Below are 16,772 nucleotides of genomic sequence, written 5' to 3'. Positions count from 1 at the left end.
TTATCAAATAAAGACAAACAATAAATGTATTGTATTATTTATTATATTATGCATGATTGGGGAATTATACACTATACATTACTATACATTATACACTCTTTTATAACAGAATAAATTCAGCATATGATTATTTGTATCGTACAACTCCTCGTTGGGGCTTGATTTCTACAGATATCCACAAAGAGAAGACTGAACCGATGCTAAACTTCTCTCTGCAGCTTTGTGCAGAGTCTCACTGAGTTCTCCTGATGACGGTGAACACGGCCAGTGTCAGGATCACGGTCCCGGCGGCGCCGCCGATCAGAGCTCCCATGATGCCTCTGTCCATGTTCACTTCCTCACACATCCTACCGGCGTAGTAGCTGGTCTGGGTGGACACACACCTGAACAACACGTCGAATTATTACAAAACAAGATTTCCTGAGGGACGAGTAATTGCTTTCAACTAAATCATAAATGTAAAAATACCAATTTGTGTTTTTTTGAGAGACCTTGATGATGAAACCAAATGATGTCAGTGCTGGAAAAAAACCACTGCTTCTACATCTATAAATAGTTAAAGCTCCTAACCAATAAAACCACTTTACATATCTGTTTGTGTATATTTTACATATTAACAGGTTGGTAGATTTTCAAACTTCAGACAGAGCCAGTCTAGCCTTTCCCCTATTAATCCAGTCTTTATGCTAAGCTAAGCTAAGCTCCCTTAACACACAGATTAAACATCTTCTCATCATACTGTCTGAAAATATGTTTTTTTTCAAAATGTCAAACTATTTCTTGAGGGAATCTAAAGAAACTATCATTTCATGTATTGTTTCCCATCCTGATGCTCGCTTTAGCTTTAGCTTTAGCTTTAGCTTTAGCCTCATCGGCATTTCATTTAAATCCATAATTCTTTGTGAGGATTGCCCAAAATATACTAAATTCTCCAGAAATCCTAAATTTCCACAATAAAAACAAAGTAGACATTAATTATGACAAGCAGCACATGTGTATATTAACTTCTGCAAACACACACACACACACACACCTGCACGAGGCCTTCCCTTCACGCTCCACACACACGCCTCCATTGAAGCACGGGCTGGGCCGGCAGGGGTTGGCAGCACGCACTTCTCTGTGTTTTGAAACCTCGGGTCTCATCTGCACCTCACTGATTGGGTCTTCATCCATGATGTCATCGCTCGGCGCGGCCGGTCTGACGGGCACCTCGGTCTTGATCAGGTGGGTCAAATCTAACAAAAACGACAAGTTCATGAAAAGGTCTCATAAAGTGTGAGCTTCGACTTTACTGACATCTTTGACCCATGGGGTCTGACCCCAGCCATTTAAAACTCCAGAAATTATGATAATTTAAATGTTTTTCCAAGTTTAAGTTTCAGGTATTTTATGCTTGTGTTGTTGACAACATACACATCCCTATAAAATAAACACTGATGGTGTTATGAAGAGCTTAAGGGCTGCATGTCTCGGACATGGCTGACAGCGTCTCTGGTGGGCTTGGAACCATTTTGATGACACCGGCAGCACGAAGTCGACCCTGTTCTTCAAGTGATGGACAATTATAACTTTGCATTTTTGGAAGGTTGAGACAACGGGAGGGTCAGCAGAGGAGGAGCCTCTCCATCAGGGACACACTCTCCTCAATGTCACTCTCAAGGTCAAACAGACGGAACAACAAAAACCTTCTTTGAGAAGTCATTTTCAGTTGAGAGCGAGCAGAGAGAAAGCACACAGAGCACCAAGAACAGTGGTTAGGAAGGCTGCTGTGCAAACTTTGATGTTTGAACCATGTGTTCGCTCCCCATGTCGTGTGGAGTGTCAGAGGTTCTCGCTCTACTACAGTTATGGTTGTTAGGATAGAAACCAAAGCTTTTTGAAGACCATAATGCTGCATGTTGGAGTGACCTCACTATCATCCAAAACAACCAATGTGTGCAAAAGGATGATATTTCTTACATGTCTTACACAGTTTGGGGTCTGACCCAGTTGTCCCCATTAAATTAGGAAAATATTTCAATAATATATTCAGAGACTTCAACATTGAATTGGATCAAAATGACCTCAAAGATAAGAGGAAGGTTGGCAAAGTAGAAATATGTGTGAGTGTGAGTTTGGGGCGACCGTGGCACAGTGGTGAGCAGGAGTCGTCTCTCAATCTGAGGATCGGTGGTTCGAGCCCCGGCTTCACTCGTCCTTGTTGATGTGTCCTTGAGCAAGGCACTTGGCCCCAACATTCCTCCCATAGCTGCGACTACGGTGTGTGAAAGTTAGATTGTCCTGATGTGGCAGCTCCTCTCATCACTGAGTGAATGATTTCTATGTGAAGCAACTAAGTGCTATCTAAAATCAAAGTATTTATTATTATAGTAAAGTGAGACATTTGAAGTACGCAGAAATGAATTCTATGAATTAGACACGATGTAAATGTTCCTGAAAATGAGTTATTGTTTTAACTATTTGTCTGATGATGGTGATGATGGTGATGATGATGAGTATTGCATGTGTTAGAGGTACTACTTAGGTAGAGGAGCTGATATGTTTGTATTCTCACCATTGAAGTCAGCAGTGATGATGAGGTCATTGTCTTTGAGGAAGCTCCTGCTCTGCAGGTGCTTGTGAGAAATAAAAGTGCTCCAGCCAAAGTCTTGACCGCGGTAACACTTGCAGTCCTCGTCCCACACGGCACCTGAAGTGGCTGTTGGTCTGTTCCAACGAGGATTATTGTCTGAGGAGGGAAATATTAAAGAAAAGCAAAAACATTATCCTTTTCTCAAGTACACACTTGTGGTTGCAATGTAATGTGAGAGTGGGAGACGATGCAACTTCTTTGAGTTATCCGCTCTATTTGTTGACCGAGGTTTTGAGTCCGTCATGTGACGCTGGCTATGAATATTAAATAATTATCACCGCAAAAAGCAACACTGTTGCTGCAAACAAGGCAAAAGAGGAACGCTGGCAGAAGATTCCACTCCTGCCGTTCATTCCTCATGCGACGGCTGGACTTTCTGCTGCAACAGCGACGCTGACATTGTTTTCACCTTGAGGGTTTGGGTGATCACTGCAAAATGTGGTCCTGCCGACAAATCTACTGCAGCAGGAACTATCACAGCTGGTTCTGAGTACTTTTCCTTGCAAAGTGTTTCTGTCACCGCGGGAGCGTCACAACCGTGCAGGATGCAAAACCCTTTGCAGGTGCGTGGTTGAGATCACAATGACCATCGAGCAAGATGATCTCTTGTTCTGACGCTGTGTTTGGGGTGAAGCGAGAATCTCACAATCTGAGCAAGCAAAAGCCAAAATATTAGCAAAGTAGACGAGAACTCTGTTCCTCCTGAGTGCCAGTGACCTTACCCGTGGTGAAGCTTCTTGTCGAAGACATTCTGAGTTTCACATCGGGGTCCTGGTCCATGGCAACGATGGTTGCCTGCCGGTTTTCGGCCGGCCACTGCATCACCGCATCGTTTTCCCCGCTGCAGAGGTGCAAGGTCATGGCAACGTAGTCGGGGTAGTCGATCTCCCTCCCATTCGGGTAAACGCTGATACCGAACGAGTGGCCCTCCGAGTTGTAGAAGCAGTCGCTTTTTAACGAGCCGCCAACAGCAGTGCTGTCGAGAGCGCCGGTGAAGTTGTGGATTTGCCAGACAGCGTCGGGGCAAGCGGTCTCAGTGAGGGCGATGTCATCGATTAGGATGGCTCCCGAGGAGCCGGCCGATCCTCTGACACCTTGAAAGAAATAGCGGAACTTCTCCGTCTCCTTGAGAGACACGTGCACTATTTTCCAGCCAGCGGATCCACTTCCTGAAAGACAAAAAAGCAGCTGACTAATGTGTTGTCTCTCTGTGCCGGCGTAGGAAAGATGCAAACAGAATACCTGTGACGGTGTGGATCTTCCTGACGCGCCGCACGGTCCCGGTCCCGTCGTCCGTCCTGATCCAAACCACCAGCTTGTCCCCGGCTGCTCCGGTCATCTTGTAGAAGAACTGCAGGCATTGCTCGTCTCTCTTGGGGTAAAGGATACGCGACTCCAGCAAAGCGCTTCTTCCTGCTGCGCCGGAGGACGTGTCAAACCTCATGAAGTAGCCAGAATCTGGAAAGGCAACAACCATCAGTCTGTCATGCGTCAACTGCATTGCTGTGATGACGGCTGGAGGTCGCCTGAGACTCTGGATGTGTATTTTTATTTATTTTCTTGCCACTCTTCTATAAAGCCCAGCTGTGGCGTGTAATAGTGTTCCTATGCACAGATACTGTGAGGCTTTCAGCTCTTTCTGGGTTCTCTTTGGTCTCTTCGCTGCCCCTCTGGTTCATGGCCTTCTTGCCTGGTCCAGCAGGATTGGACCGCTCCTGGCAGGTGAGTTGTGGTGCCAGATTTGTTCCATTTTGAGAATTTATTCAGGGGCTTCGTGGGTTAAACACATATGCACAAACCCATTTTACACGTTCTTTTGACCACATCGCCAATTCCAACCATTTTGTGTGTCCTCTACATAAAATAAACATTAAAAAAAAGAAATTTCAGGTTGTAACGCAACACGATAGGAAGAGCACCACCGGGGTGAATACTTTGTCGAGGTTCCTTTGTGTGTGATCTGAAACACAGGTGAAGTACCTCTGCAGCGCCCGGCCACGGTGTGGTCCATATCAGAAGAATTGCCCAGCGTCTGGACCCAATCCGCGTCGTCGTCCTCGTTCTGGATCATTCCACAGATGTTGATCAGCTCAAAGGAGCACTGGTCCAGGAGAGTGTGTGTGTTGGCTGGAACAGGACAGTTAGCAACAACAACACAATGGCTGGGGGGATATAGAGGATTTCCAAAGTACTAGAGGGATATAAAAAAACATCTCTGGCTCTTATTTTATTGCAGAAAGCCATAAGTATTGACTTTTTTGCTGAACAAGCTCAACATCGACTGTACTCGCTATAGGATGAGAATGTCAATTCATTTCAGATCTAGTGTGACAATAGTTTTAATAAGTTATTCACTTTCACATCACTTCACCACTCTCCCTGCAGGATGTCTTCTGCAGCCTTGAGGCCGACGGGACAGAGACACTCACCACAGTCGTACATGCGGTTGAGCCTGGTGACGTCTACGGCGCTGAAGTCCAGCCGCTGGCCGATGACCTGGTTGAAATACGGTATGGCGGTGGTGATGGTGGGGATGCTGTCGTTCTTGTTGAAGGACAGCGGCCTGTAGTGCATGATGGACTCATAATCATACGGCGTGTTCAGATCAGTGATGAAGTCATCCTCGTACTTGTTGAAATTGTGCTCCATCCCTGTGAGGAGACAGGAACATCAGCACGTAGACTGTGGAGTGATTTATCAACATGCATATGTAGAAGCTGTGGATCCTCCTGTCCTTTTAAAACTAGGGTTATTTGTTGGGATTCACTGTCTTGTATTAATTTTTTTCAGAATAAAAAACACAGCCTGCAACCTGCTTTGATTAGATTACATTCCCGTTGAAGACGTTGGGGCCATGGCCTCTGTCATATTTCTGTACATTTTAGTTTGTATTTTCAGATTCAACATATAGAGTTTAGTTATTTCAAAGCATAGCATAGCAAAAATACTTGCTTACAGAATAATACCTGCATAACCCTGCATTTAGTGCTAATTAGCTGATGTTAGCATGCTAACACACTCAACTAGAAAAACATTATGCCTGTTAAAAGTTAGCATATTAGCGTTGTTCTTGAAACCAGAACGCTGACTGTAGCATTTAGCATCTCCAGATCGGTCTGGTTGGGATTGGCCTCATTGTCTCGGGCTCAGACAAAGAGGATGTTATTACGAGACAACTGCAGAGTTATCATTAAACTGCCTGTGAAGTGTCTGGTTGTACTGTTTATACACAGTCCATGGAAGTTCTCTTTGGTTTTCACCTCATTTCATCATATTTGTGTCTTTGCGTGTTGTTTCTGCCTTGACACACTTCGGTAATGATTTGGCCTGATTTCCATTCGACCCACCATCTTCAATCTGGTCCCACCAGATTTTGACGTAGTCGTCTCGGTCTGAGCGCGACTGTTCGTGGTAGAAGCCCAGAGCGTGGAGCAGCTCGTGCTGCACGATGGCCTTGGTGTCACACCCGGCCCCGATGGACACGTTCTGGCCCGTTCTGTCGTCCCCAACATACGACCAGCACCTGCATCGGTAAAACGGCAAAGCGATGAACCCGAGGTGCCGTCAGGGTGTTTGGTCGCAGCGTTGTAACACTTTCGATGACTTGACTGCTTCGTTCCACAGCCGAGCCGGCGGCGCTCACCCAGACAGCTTGGTGAAGGAGATGTAGCTGCTCTCGCCCTCGTAGGGCTTGAAGTCCACACAGGATCTCAAGCGGTATTCCTCAAACGCCTGGAGGATCACACCTTTGGCATTCAGTTCTAGAATAAAGGGAATCCCATATCAACACGTGTATATTTACATTAAAGTATGTGTTGGGAGGATGTACTCTGCTGTGCTCAGTGTACCTAAAGAATCCGTCAAGACGTAAGGAATGGGAAAGGTCCATCTCCGTGTTTGATCCAAGATGGCGTTCCGGCTGGGCTGCAGGACACGGTGACAGCGTTCAGAGTCTGCGTTGAGTTCTTGACAAACATCTTCTCACCTCAAAGATACTTACATCAATAGCGATGTCTCCCTCAAACAGGTGGTTTAACCCTTAAGAAACACAGGTTCAGATATGAGCCAACAAAGCTCACAAACATGTGTATGGAAAGGAGACAGGCCGTTAAAGAAGGTATACCTCTATTGATCTCGAGTATGTCGTCTCTCAGTTCCCCAGCATCTGCATAATCAGCTGGAAGATAAATGTATTGTTAGAAAAAGAGTAAAAAAAGAGTAAAACCACGCTTGTTCTTGATGGAGTGAAGTTAAGTGGAACAAACCGGGACGTGTAGGAAGAGCTTGCACCTGGAGGACAAAAAGAGATGCATCACAATTTAAACCCCTCCATTTATTTATGTTTTTTGCAATTTCTTCTCTCAATATGATTGAATTTCAAACGCCCCTACCGTCAAAACCAGGAAGACTCCAATCAGCGCCGCGACGCTGCTCAAGCGGTGGCCGGGGCCCATGTTGCTGTGCAGACACCAAGCTGCTTCTGTGAAGCTGCATGAACATGCCTATAAAGACAGTCTGCAGGAGAACTTTGATCAGGATTACAGCGTTCAATGAGTAACAGGAACTCGCTGCTGCACAGTACCTCATGTGAGACTTCAGAATCTACAGTAACATATTATGAACTTTGAGTCTAATAAAACAGTTATGTTGTTAGTGGGTTTGACCTTGAGGATAATCCATGTAGGCCACAAAGCATCCGGGAGAGCAAACCCCACCAGAGGCCCGAGTGTCCAAAGCCTACATGCATTATAATGTGTCTATTAGCTTATGCTCTCATGTCCCAGCTCCTTCATGTGTTCATCTGCTCCTTCATGTGTTCATCTGCTCCTCACTGACTCATGAGATGTACGGGATGGTGCCTTCACTGACTGGTGAGATGTATGGGATGGTGCCTTCACTGACTCGTGAGATGTACGGGATGGTGCCTTCACTGACTGGTGAGATGTATGGTATGGTGCCTTCACTGACTGATGAGATGTATGGATGGTGCCTTCACTGACTGGTGAGATGTATGGTATGGTGCCTTCACTGACTGGTGAGATGTATGGTATGGTGCCTTCACTGACTGGTGAGATGTATGGGATGGTGCCTTCACTGACTGATGAGATGTATGGATGGTGCCTTCACTGACTGATGAGATGTATGGATGGTGCCTTCACTGACTGGTGAGATGTATGGTATGGTGCCTTCACTGACTGGTGAGATGTATGGTATGGTGCCTTCACTGACTGGTGAGATGTATGGGATGGTGCCTTCACTGACTGGTGAGATGTATGGTATGGTGCCTTCACTGACTCATGAGATGTATGGGATGGTGCCTTCACTGACTGGTGAGATGTACGGGATGGTGCCTTCACTGACTGGTGAGATGTATGGTATGGTGCCTTCACTGACTCATGAGATGTATGGATGGTGCCTTCACTGACTGGTGAGATGTATGGGATGGTGCCTTCACTGACTGGTGAGATGTATGGTATGGTGCCTTCACTGACTGGTGAGATGTATGGGATGGTGCCTTCACTGACTGGTGAGATGTATGGTATGGTGCCTTCACTGACTCATGAGATGTACGGGATGGTGCCTTCACTGACTGGTGAGATGTACGGGATGGTGCCTTCACTGACTGGTGAGATGTATGGGATGGTGCCTTCACTGACTCATGAGATGTACGGGATGGTGCCTTCACTGACTGGTGAGATGTATGGGATGGTGCCTTCACTGACTGGTGAGATGTATGGGATGGTGCCTTCACTGACTGGTGAGATGTACGGGATGGTGCCTTCACTGACTGGTGAGATGTATGGGATGGTGCCTTCACTGACTGGTGAGATGTATGGTATGGTGCCTTCACTGACTGGTGAGATGTACGGGATGGTGCCTTCACTGACTGGTGAGATGTATGGGATGGTGCCTTCACTGACTCATGAGATGTACGGGATGGAGCCTTCACTGACTGGTGAGATGTACGGGATGGTGCCTTCACTGACTCATGAGATGTACGGGATGGTGCCTTCACTGACTGGTGAGATGTATGGGATGGTGCCTTCACTGACTCATGAGATGTACGGGATGGAGCCTTCACTGACTGGTGAGATGTACGGGATGGTGCCTTCACTGACTCATGAGATGTACGGGATGGTGCCTTCAGGGTGTGCATTCAGCGTTGTCCCACAGTTCTAACACCACTAGACCTTCATAGCGTTCTTTATTACGTTCCTCTATCTTATGATAACTGTGCTGTTACCTATCACGTCCATGCAGCAGATTGTGTTAATATTAAAGGAGGCATTGAGTGATTTATTATTGCAGCTCCTTTGAGGTGCTCCAACTTGACCTTTGACCCTTAATCAGAAGCAAAGGTCCTTCTGATACCTTTGCTTCTGGTGCTTTAATATGTTCTGCCAGATGATCAGAGGTCATGCCAAGAGAAGGCCTCACCTTGTAGAATAATAACCAGTAATGATGAGACTGACAGGCATAATGTTCATGTTGAGAAATATGTTTTCATTTTGGATGATTTATGATCATTCAACAGGTTGTTTTTTTTTAAACACTACTAACTTTTTTTTTTCTGCAATATTATTTTGACATAAAACATTTTTTGGACATCCTGGGATTTTACTTTTTTTTTTTTTTTTTTACTTTTTCCAAGACATGGTATATTATAATAATAATAAATCTAATAATATATATATATATATATATATATATATATATATATATATATATATATATATATATATATATATATATATATAATATATACATTCCACATCATACCATTCATCAATTACAGATCAATCAGAGTCAGTCAGAGAGTCAGTCCTCATTCAAAGGTCGTGAACATTTCATAATCTCTAGTGTCAGCTATTATTTAATGCCATACACATAGAAGTGGCCCGTCCTGTATTAACATCTGTATGTCGTCAACAACTGACGGTCAAATCAAATAAAGAAAGTTGTATTTTATAATGTCTCAACAACATTTTGAAGTGTTCAGATTGTATGAAGGACTTCATGGACTTCATACAGGATCTCCACAACCACAACGCTGATTAACTTCATTTAAATTACTGAAACACAGCAAAGCATTGTGGGAAAGTTCTATCCCAACAGAAAAAAATTAATGACACTTCTCTGAAAGCTTGTAGGAGCTTGTATGAATCTAATAAAAGTAGGATAGATCAATATCTTCTATATTAATACAAACGCGGCCGGACTGTTGCCGCTACTCTCCTTCCACCATATTTAGGAATAAAGTTTCACAGGACAGAGCTGAATTAAACCTTATTTCAATAACTTATTGCATCATATTTTTAGGATACGTAAAAAAAAAAAAAAAGCAAATATGAAGACTAGTTTATCAATTTAAAGAATAAAGGACATGTTTCTCTAAAGCAAACAGACCACAGGCTTGATTTAATATATTTTATTGAGACAACCGTTCAATGCAAAAGAACAACAAACATATTTGATGTATTGATTATGGACTGAATCTAACTTAACGTAGAGCGTTACAATCGACTCTCATATCCGTAATCTTCCATTCAGTCTTTCTTTCTCTTCACAGGTCGTCCCAGCTGCAGATGTTGCGTCTGATGACTTTAAATGAGAAGAGAAAACATATCAACATACAAGTGTGATGTCGTACTGCAAATAGCAACGTGTCTGAAGCCTCACCTCCAGCTCTCCATGCTGTGAGATCCTGAGGACCTTAATTCACTGGTTTACTGGGCACTTCTGTTTTGATCAGTGATGCTATGTCTGTGGACGAGGAAGGAGTCGCCGTCAGCCGGCATCCGGGCTTGCAACACCGAACGGCGCCGAACAAGAAGGCCACTCACCCTCGAAGTCCACGAAGATGAAGAGGTCGTCGTTCTTGAGGTAATTGCGCCGCTTGAGGTCAAAGTGCTTGATGAAGTTCCTCCAGCCCCAAGATTCGCCCCTGAAGCATTGACAGGAGGGGTCGAACGTCCCCACCTTGGATGGATTGTCCCAAAACAGCTGCCCGTCTGACGCTAGAGGACACAAAGACAGAGCCGCCATGTGAGGAGGGATCCCACCAAGAACACCCGGACACTCCTCGTTGTCGTATCGCAGCCGCTGGATGGATCGTCTTGAGGAAAGACTTCCCTGACTTTAGCTTTCAGGGGTTTTGAGTAAACGTCTCTCATCTTCCAGACACATTCATGTCCACTCTTACGATGACATTTAGCATTGCCACTGGGAGCACGACCTCAGCATTCACAGCTGCAGACCTGCAATGGGGCTTCAGACAGAATGCGAGGGGAGGATTTTTAAAGTGTGAATGTGTATGAACTCAATGGAAAGACTCCAATGGACGCCACTAGACACAAAATCATGATTTAAGGGCAAAGACGTGTCTGTGCAAAATTAAAAACACATATTTTTTACCTTAAGAGACAATTTGTGCTTGTCTGTGTCTTTCAGAGTGTGCTTCATAACTATAAAGGCTTGAGACTGAAATAACAGGAGGAACCGATTACAGCCACACACACTTAGCTTACGGCTAACATCTCTACGCTACATCAGCTGTTTTGGGATGAAGGAACACAGACTTTGAACTCTCCAATGTTCCAATGTGCCCAGAAACAAACACTGTCTTCCCTTTCTGTCTGAACACAGCAAGAACACGTTGTATGAAGCACTAAAGCATCCTGGAGATGTTCAGTAGTTTTTAAATCAATGTGGTTGTTTGAATGGATTCATGAATTATATTTCAAACTTCTGTGAGGACCCTGGAGCGCTTACTCGTCATCGTGTCGGTGGTGAGGCTGCGGGCGGAGGACATCCTCTGCTTCATGTCGGGGTCTTGGTCCATCACCACCAAGGTGGCCTGTCTGTTGACGGCTGGCCACTGCATCACCGCGTCGTTCTCCCCGCTGACCAGGTGGAAGTACAGCCCCACGTAGTTCCCGGTGTAATCGGTGTAACTGGACAACGGCATGACCCGGACGCCGTAGCCGTAGCCTTCGGGGCTGTAGAAGGGAGGGCTGTCGATGACGGTGTTGCCGCTGGCCGCTTCCATGATCCTGGAGAAGTTCTGGATCTTCCACACGGCGCCGGGGCAGCGCGTCTCGGTCAGGCTGACGTCGTCCACGTAGATGCCTCCGGAGGAAGCGGCGGGGTCGCCCCGCTCGGCTTGGAAGGAATAGCGGAATTTTACCCCGACCTCCATCGGGACGTGGGCGAGCTTCCATGTGTCGTCAGAGTCCGCTGAGGGAGAGGAACAAGATGGCCGACATCACTATGAGTGGAACTATCGTTTGCGTCGGGAAATAGTGAGGTTTTGCATAACATTAGCCGTTAGCCTTCACGTTAATAGTGTTTACTAAAGTGTGAGTGGGAAAAACAAAATTTAGTGGGGAGTTATGTATGAGAACAACATACTCTGCTTTGATTTCCTGGAGTAGCCTGGCAACCTTACCAATCCAACCTTGGACAGAGCCTGTTACCAATTTGCATGCTAAGCTAAGCTAAGACGATCACATGCCGGCTGCGACTCGACATTTAACTTGCTGGCATGACCGTGGTATCGTTCTTCTCATCTAGCTCCTGGCAAGAAAGCAAATAAGCGCATGTCCTAAAATAACTTGATTTGAATATCATTTTAAAACGAGCGGGCAGCCAAACAAAAGTTCAAATAAATATTTCCCTCGATGCAAAGCTGTGTACTGAGGTGGCGTGAGGCGTCTGCTGATAAATAGGTCTTCTGTAAACATGCCCGCTTCCTATTTTACCATAAAAGGTGTGTATTTTCTTCATTCTACGGACGGCGCCTGTGCCGTCGTCCATCTTGACCCAGATCACCAGCCTGTCCTTGGAGCTGCCCGTCATCTTGTAGAAGAACTGCAGACACTGTTGTTTCCTCTTCGGGTAGAGGGTTCGGGATTCCAGCAGCGCGGACTGCAGAGGCTTCCCCTCCATGGTGCTGAAGTGCATGAAGTACCCAGCATCTAGAGTCGGGAGGAACAAAACGAGCATCTTGCATCAAACATCTTCAGTTCTTCTATTCATGTTGTCTCACCCGCCAAAAATCAGTCATTGGGCTTTTTAATCGGGAGACAAAGGTCCTCTCTGACCTCTGCATCTCCCCAGGAGGGTGTGGTCCTCTGCGCCCACACTGCTCTTGGTATGGATCCAGTCGGCATCATCGGAAGAGGCCTGGATCATCCCGCAGATGCTGCCGGACTCAAAGGCACACTGGTCCAGCAGCGTGAGGGGACCAGCTGAGGAGGAAGAGAGTCATTCAAAAAGTGTTGGCCCTTTTTCCACTTTGAAGAAAAACGCGTGAACATATCAAAGTAGGAAAGTGAGCCAGCAGCACACACGTACAGCAGTTGTACATCCGGTTGAGCCGGAGTGTGTCCATCTCGCTGAAGTCCAGGTACTGGCCAATGATGTTGTAGAACTCTGGGATTTTGGTGGTGATGGTGGGGATGGACTCGTTCTTATTGAAGGAGAAGGGCCTGTAGTGCATGACGGACTCGTAGTCGTACGCCGTGTTTTGGTCGGTGACGTAGTCGTCGTTGTACTTATTGAAGTTGTGTGCGAGTCCTGCGGGGACAAGTTGTGTTAGCTTTCTAGTGCCATCTCCTGTGTCAGCGGGTCGGTGGCGACACGTGTCTTAAATCAGCTGTAAAATACACTAACAACTATTTTCTATCATCCAACTTGTTTCTCTTGGTCACCTTGTTAGGCTTCCTGATCCATGAAAATGTTGGTTTTAATATTTTTGGTGGGGCTTCTGGGTCTTTTCTTTGTCAGTAAACCTCAATTTCCTTCTTTTTAAATGGTCACATGCTGGAGGATGCTGGAGCGGATGCTCTTTGAGTTCACTTATGAGTTCAGTTGTGGCTCTAATTATTGCTTTATAACCTAATTTTTATAACAACACAAATGTCACAATTTCAACCAGATCATTTTTTTGTATTTTGTTGAACTGGAGGTTCCTGACAAGTCAAAACGCCTTGATGCAATGAACACATATTATGTGGTTCTTTTATGCCTTTAAAACCTAAAATGGGTGCTGACCCTAACACGGGAGGAAGGTTAAGAAGAGTTGAAGGTCGCCGCGTGCTGTTGGTCCCAGACCTACCCGGCATCACCTGATCCAGCCAGATGTCGACGTAGTCGTCGCGGTCTGTGCGGGACTGCTCGTGGTAAAACCCCAGAGCGTGCAGCAGCTCGTGTTCGATCACCGCCTTGTGGTCGCAGCCGGGCCCCAGAGACAGGATCTGGCCGGTCTGCTGGTCACCAACGCTGGAGAAACACCTGAGCGCAATGGGAACAGTTACCTCAAACACAAACCCACCATGAAAACCGGTTGACACGGGCACAGAGGAATCGGGTTAATGTCAACACACCCGCCTCTCTTTTCAAACTTGATGAACGTCTTCTCTCCCTCGTAAGGCTTGAAGTCGATGCAAGACTTCAGCCGGTACATTTCAAAAGCCTGGTGGACGCAGCCCTTGGCGTTGAGGTCTGAGAACAGAAGAGGACCGAACACGCTTTCATCTCCGATGGTTAAAAGAGAGACTGGAGAACAGAAACTCACCCAAATCATCACCCAGGATGTAGGGAATTGGAAATTTCCATCTGTATCTTTTGTCAATCATGGCATTTCTTCCTTCCTGTGGCACGAGAGAGGTGTTTAAACAAACAAATTATATAAACCAAAAAATATAATCGTTACGTAAACATCATCGAGGCTCATAAACACACACAATACAGCCCATCTCGTTATCTGGATTAGATATCACAATAAAATTACTCAAGAGCACCAACAGTCCCGTCCGCCTGACATGTGATTGCACGCAATATCGGAAGCAGAGCTGCCAAAAAAATACATTGCTCAAGGGCAAATTGGCAATAATCTTTTCTCAATAAAAAGAAAATAGGTTAAAGCTGAACTTACTGGAATTAAAATGTCCCCTTCAAGAAGGTTGGCGTCTGATCCTGCAGCACAGGAACAACACCATATATTTAAAACAGGAACACACACACACACACACACACACACACACTGCATCAACACAGGACAAGCGCTGCACTCACCCAGGTTCAGGAGGGGGTTCTCGTCCTCTCCGTTCTCGTACACCTCTGCAACACAAGCACGGCGCTCAGGTTCTCCTCTCGGCCGTCAACTACACCTGTTGCTCCTTTGAAGAAGTTGTTTGAGTCGTGACTTACCGTGTACTCCAGGGGAAGCAGGTACCTGGGGAAAAAACCTCAGTGAGCCGTCAGACAGTTTAAGGTCGTAATCGCCCGTGGCTCATCCAGAAGGGATCAATACTTACAGTGTATGAAGATGCGAGGGCCACCAGGCCACACCACAGCAGGGCTCGCTCCATCGCGCTGTGGCAAGCCAGCGGCGTCACTTTGCTTTAAACGTGCACGTTAACAACCTTTAGCTATTAACCTTTAGCCCCTGAATGAAGTTCACGCCGGATACAAAGAGTAACTGAGGGACTTTGGCTCTCCAGTGTTACTGATTGGCGAGCTGATTCATGAAGAGTTTATTTACATGTGCAAAAGGCTGCAATGGAATCGTTCTTTTTTTTACACCACCTGTCTGTTATCCGGCTCATGATCAGATTGTGTTATTACATTTAGAAGTGTCATTATGTTTATGTGGCACGGCACCAAAGGTTTTGTTTGACCTCTCCTTGAGATGCTGGCGAGTTCTACCAATGTGCCAAGTAGAACCAAGTTCTCCCAACTTCCTCAATATGTAAATGTAAGCTGTTAGATTGGAGACTCTCACAGAGTTGACAGCTAGAGTTCAGGTCAGCAGAGGTCAGCAGAGGTCAGTAGAGGTCAGCAGAGGTCAGCAGAAGTAGCCTGCTGGTTCTGTAGAGATGGTGTGAAGTGAAGGCAAGGGGTCAGTCAGCTGGTTTTACAATGAGCGAATCCAACCACTAGATGGCGACACATAGCCAATGTACTGTGTTGTTGCGTAACAGATGGAGTCTGGACTTTAAACGAAATAGCAGATAAAATAGTCTCTAAGTGAAGACTAGCAGTTGCTTTTTATTGGTATTGGAGTCATATTAAACTGTAATAAAGGATGTTTTACTATGAGTTTGTTGTGGTTTTACAACATGCAGCGCTCTAAAGACAAGATAAACTCTCCCGGGTCGAAAACAATGTGCAGAGGACATTTGAGTGTCTGTTGGTCTTTTTTTCTCTTTGGATGATCCGGATGTCATGTTGCAAAGTGCACAAGGAGCAACATTCAGAGTCCGCTGTCACAACGCTACATATGTAACTACTGACGTCACGTTCACTACGCGGCAGCGATGCAATGTCGCGTTCACTCTTAAACGATCAATCTGTGACGTCACGTGTGCTGGCAGCCTTGCAGAACACTTAAGTGAGCTGACGCTGACGTCACATTTAGCTCTGTAACCATCATAGTATTCACAACTTTTAACGTTCAAATGTGTGTCGTAGCTTTAAGTCGGCTCATTAGCATGACTCACTAGCAAGTTAGCTCAACTGTTAGCATGGGACATTCATGCCGCAGCCGCAGACCAACACACATAAGATCCGCTTCTTGTGATCGACGCGTGAAAAGTCGTGAAAACGAAGGTGAGAAAGCAACATGGCCATTGTGCATGTTTCTTTCCTGCTTTGGTCCGGTCGTGTGCTACGTGGACGAGGTGGCCGAGTGGTTAAGGCGATGGACTGCTAATCCATTGTGCTCTGCACGCGTGGGTTCGAATCCCATCCTCGTCGGTAACTTTTGCTTTCTCTTAACTTTAGCAAAAACACTTTTACACTTATAATTGTTGATGAAGCCACAGCGCACTGAGAACTCAGTGCAATATTTGTATTGTTTTTGATGTTTTTGTTTCCTCTGAGCATATAATATTTCCCCCCTTCAGTATTAGATTAAATTAGATTAGATAGTCCTTTATTAGTCCCTCTGTGGGTAAACTACAGCATCACAGTAGCCCTTATTCACAGATCAAGTAATATAAGTAAACAGTAGAACAGTAATAAAAACACAATTTAAAGATTAGACAGTAAAACACAAAAATAGAAATATACAAATGGAATAAAATCAATAGTAAAAAATGTGTATAAAGTGTAAAAGTAAAAAGTGTTGCAG

The 16,772-nt window shown here is 45.4% G+C and overlaps 2 protein-coding genes and 1 non-coding gene across 3 annotated transcripts; 1 reads left to right on the top strand and 2 right to left on the bottom strand.

Annotated features, from left to right (window-relative positions):
• Positions 1 to 232: 232 nt before the first annotated feature.
• Positions 233 to 7,089, bottom strand: mep1a.2 (meprin A, alpha (PABA peptide hydrolase), tandem duplicate 2). Its single transcript, XM_068577563.1, has 14 exons — positions 7,027 to 7,089; positions 6,901 to 6,925; positions 6,759 to 6,812; positions 6,636 to 6,673; positions 6,484 to 6,559; positions 6,279 to 6,396; positions 5,983 to 6,158; positions 5,065 to 5,286; positions 4,616 to 4,762; positions 3,878 to 4,093; positions 3,358 to 3,804; positions 2,558 to 2,731; positions 1,034 to 1,238; positions 233 to 383 (listed from the first exon to the last, which is right to left on the bottom strand). The coding sequence occupies exons 1-14, from the start codon at positions 7,087 to 7,089 to the stop codon at positions 233 to 235; spliced, it is 2,112 nt and encodes a 703-aa protein (XP_068433664.1).
• A 3,079-nt stretch (positions 7,090 to 10,168) lies between these two features.
• Positions 10,169 to 15,009, bottom strand: mep1a.1 (meprin A, alpha (PABA peptide hydrolase), tandem duplicate 1). Its single transcript, XM_068576625.1, has 14 exons — positions 14,956 to 15,009; positions 14,849 to 14,873; positions 14,714 to 14,758; positions 14,574 to 14,614; positions 14,214 to 14,289; positions 14,023 to 14,140; positions 13,755 to 13,930; positions 12,992 to 13,213; positions 12,739 to 12,885; positions 12,397 to 12,612; positions 11,408 to 11,872; positions 10,480 to 10,653; positions 10,316 to 10,399; positions 10,169 to 10,237 (listed from the first exon to the last, which is right to left on the bottom strand). The coding sequence occupies exons 1-13, from the start codon at positions 15,007 to 15,009 to the stop codon at positions 10,350 to 10,352; spliced, it is 1,809 nt and encodes a 602-aa protein (XP_068432726.1). The 3' UTR covers positions 10,169 to 10,237; positions 10,316 to 10,349.
• A 1,305-nt stretch (positions 15,010 to 16,314) lies between these two features.
• Positions 16,315 to 16,396, top strand: trnas-gcu (transfer RNA serine (anticodon GCU)). Its single transcript has one exon. It is a non-coding gene; the product is annotated as a tRNA-Ser (tRNA).
• Positions 16,397 to 16,772: the final 376 nt, after the last annotated feature.

Source organism: Clinocottus analis, unplaced genomic scaffold (assembly GCF_023055335.1).
Source record: "Clinocottus analis isolate CAN_PGR_092001 unplaced genomic scaffold, fCliAna1.0.p SCAF_15, whole genome shotgun sequence".
NCBI lineage: Eukaryota > Metazoa > Chordata > Actinopteri > Perciformes > Cottidae > Clinocottus > Clinocottus analis.
Note: the sequence above shows the minus strand (reverse complement) of the source record. Positions and strands in the feature narration are given on the sequence as shown.

Excerpts from the sequence above, each read along its gene's own strand:
- mep1a.2 (XM_068577563.1), bottom strand. The coding sequence starts at position 7,089 with ATGGGCCCCGGCCACCGCTTGAGCAGCGTCGCGGCGCTGATTGGAGTC. Across the intron at positions 6,813-6,900 it reads AGCTCTTCCTACACGTCCCG|CTGATTATGCAGATGCTGGG; the intron begins GTTTGTTCCACT and ends TTTATCTTCCAG. Across the intron at positions 6,560-6,635 it reads AGGGAGACATCGCTATTGAT|CCCAGCCGGAACGCCATCTT; the intron begins GTAAGTATCTTT and ends CGTGTCCTGCAG.
- mep1a.1 (XM_068576625.1), bottom strand. The coding sequence starts at position 15,009 with ATGGAGCGAGCCCTGCTGTGGTGTGGCCTGGTGGCCCTCGCATCTTCA. Across the intron at positions 12,613-12,738 it reads CCTCCTGGGGAGATGCAGAG|ATGCTGGGTACTTCATGCAC; the intron begins GTCAGAGAGGAC and ends TCCCGACTCTAG. Across the intron at positions 10,400-10,479 it reads CATCTTCGTGGACTTCGAGG|ACATAGCATCACTGATCAAA; the intron begins GTGAGTGGCCTT and ends CCTCGTCCACAG.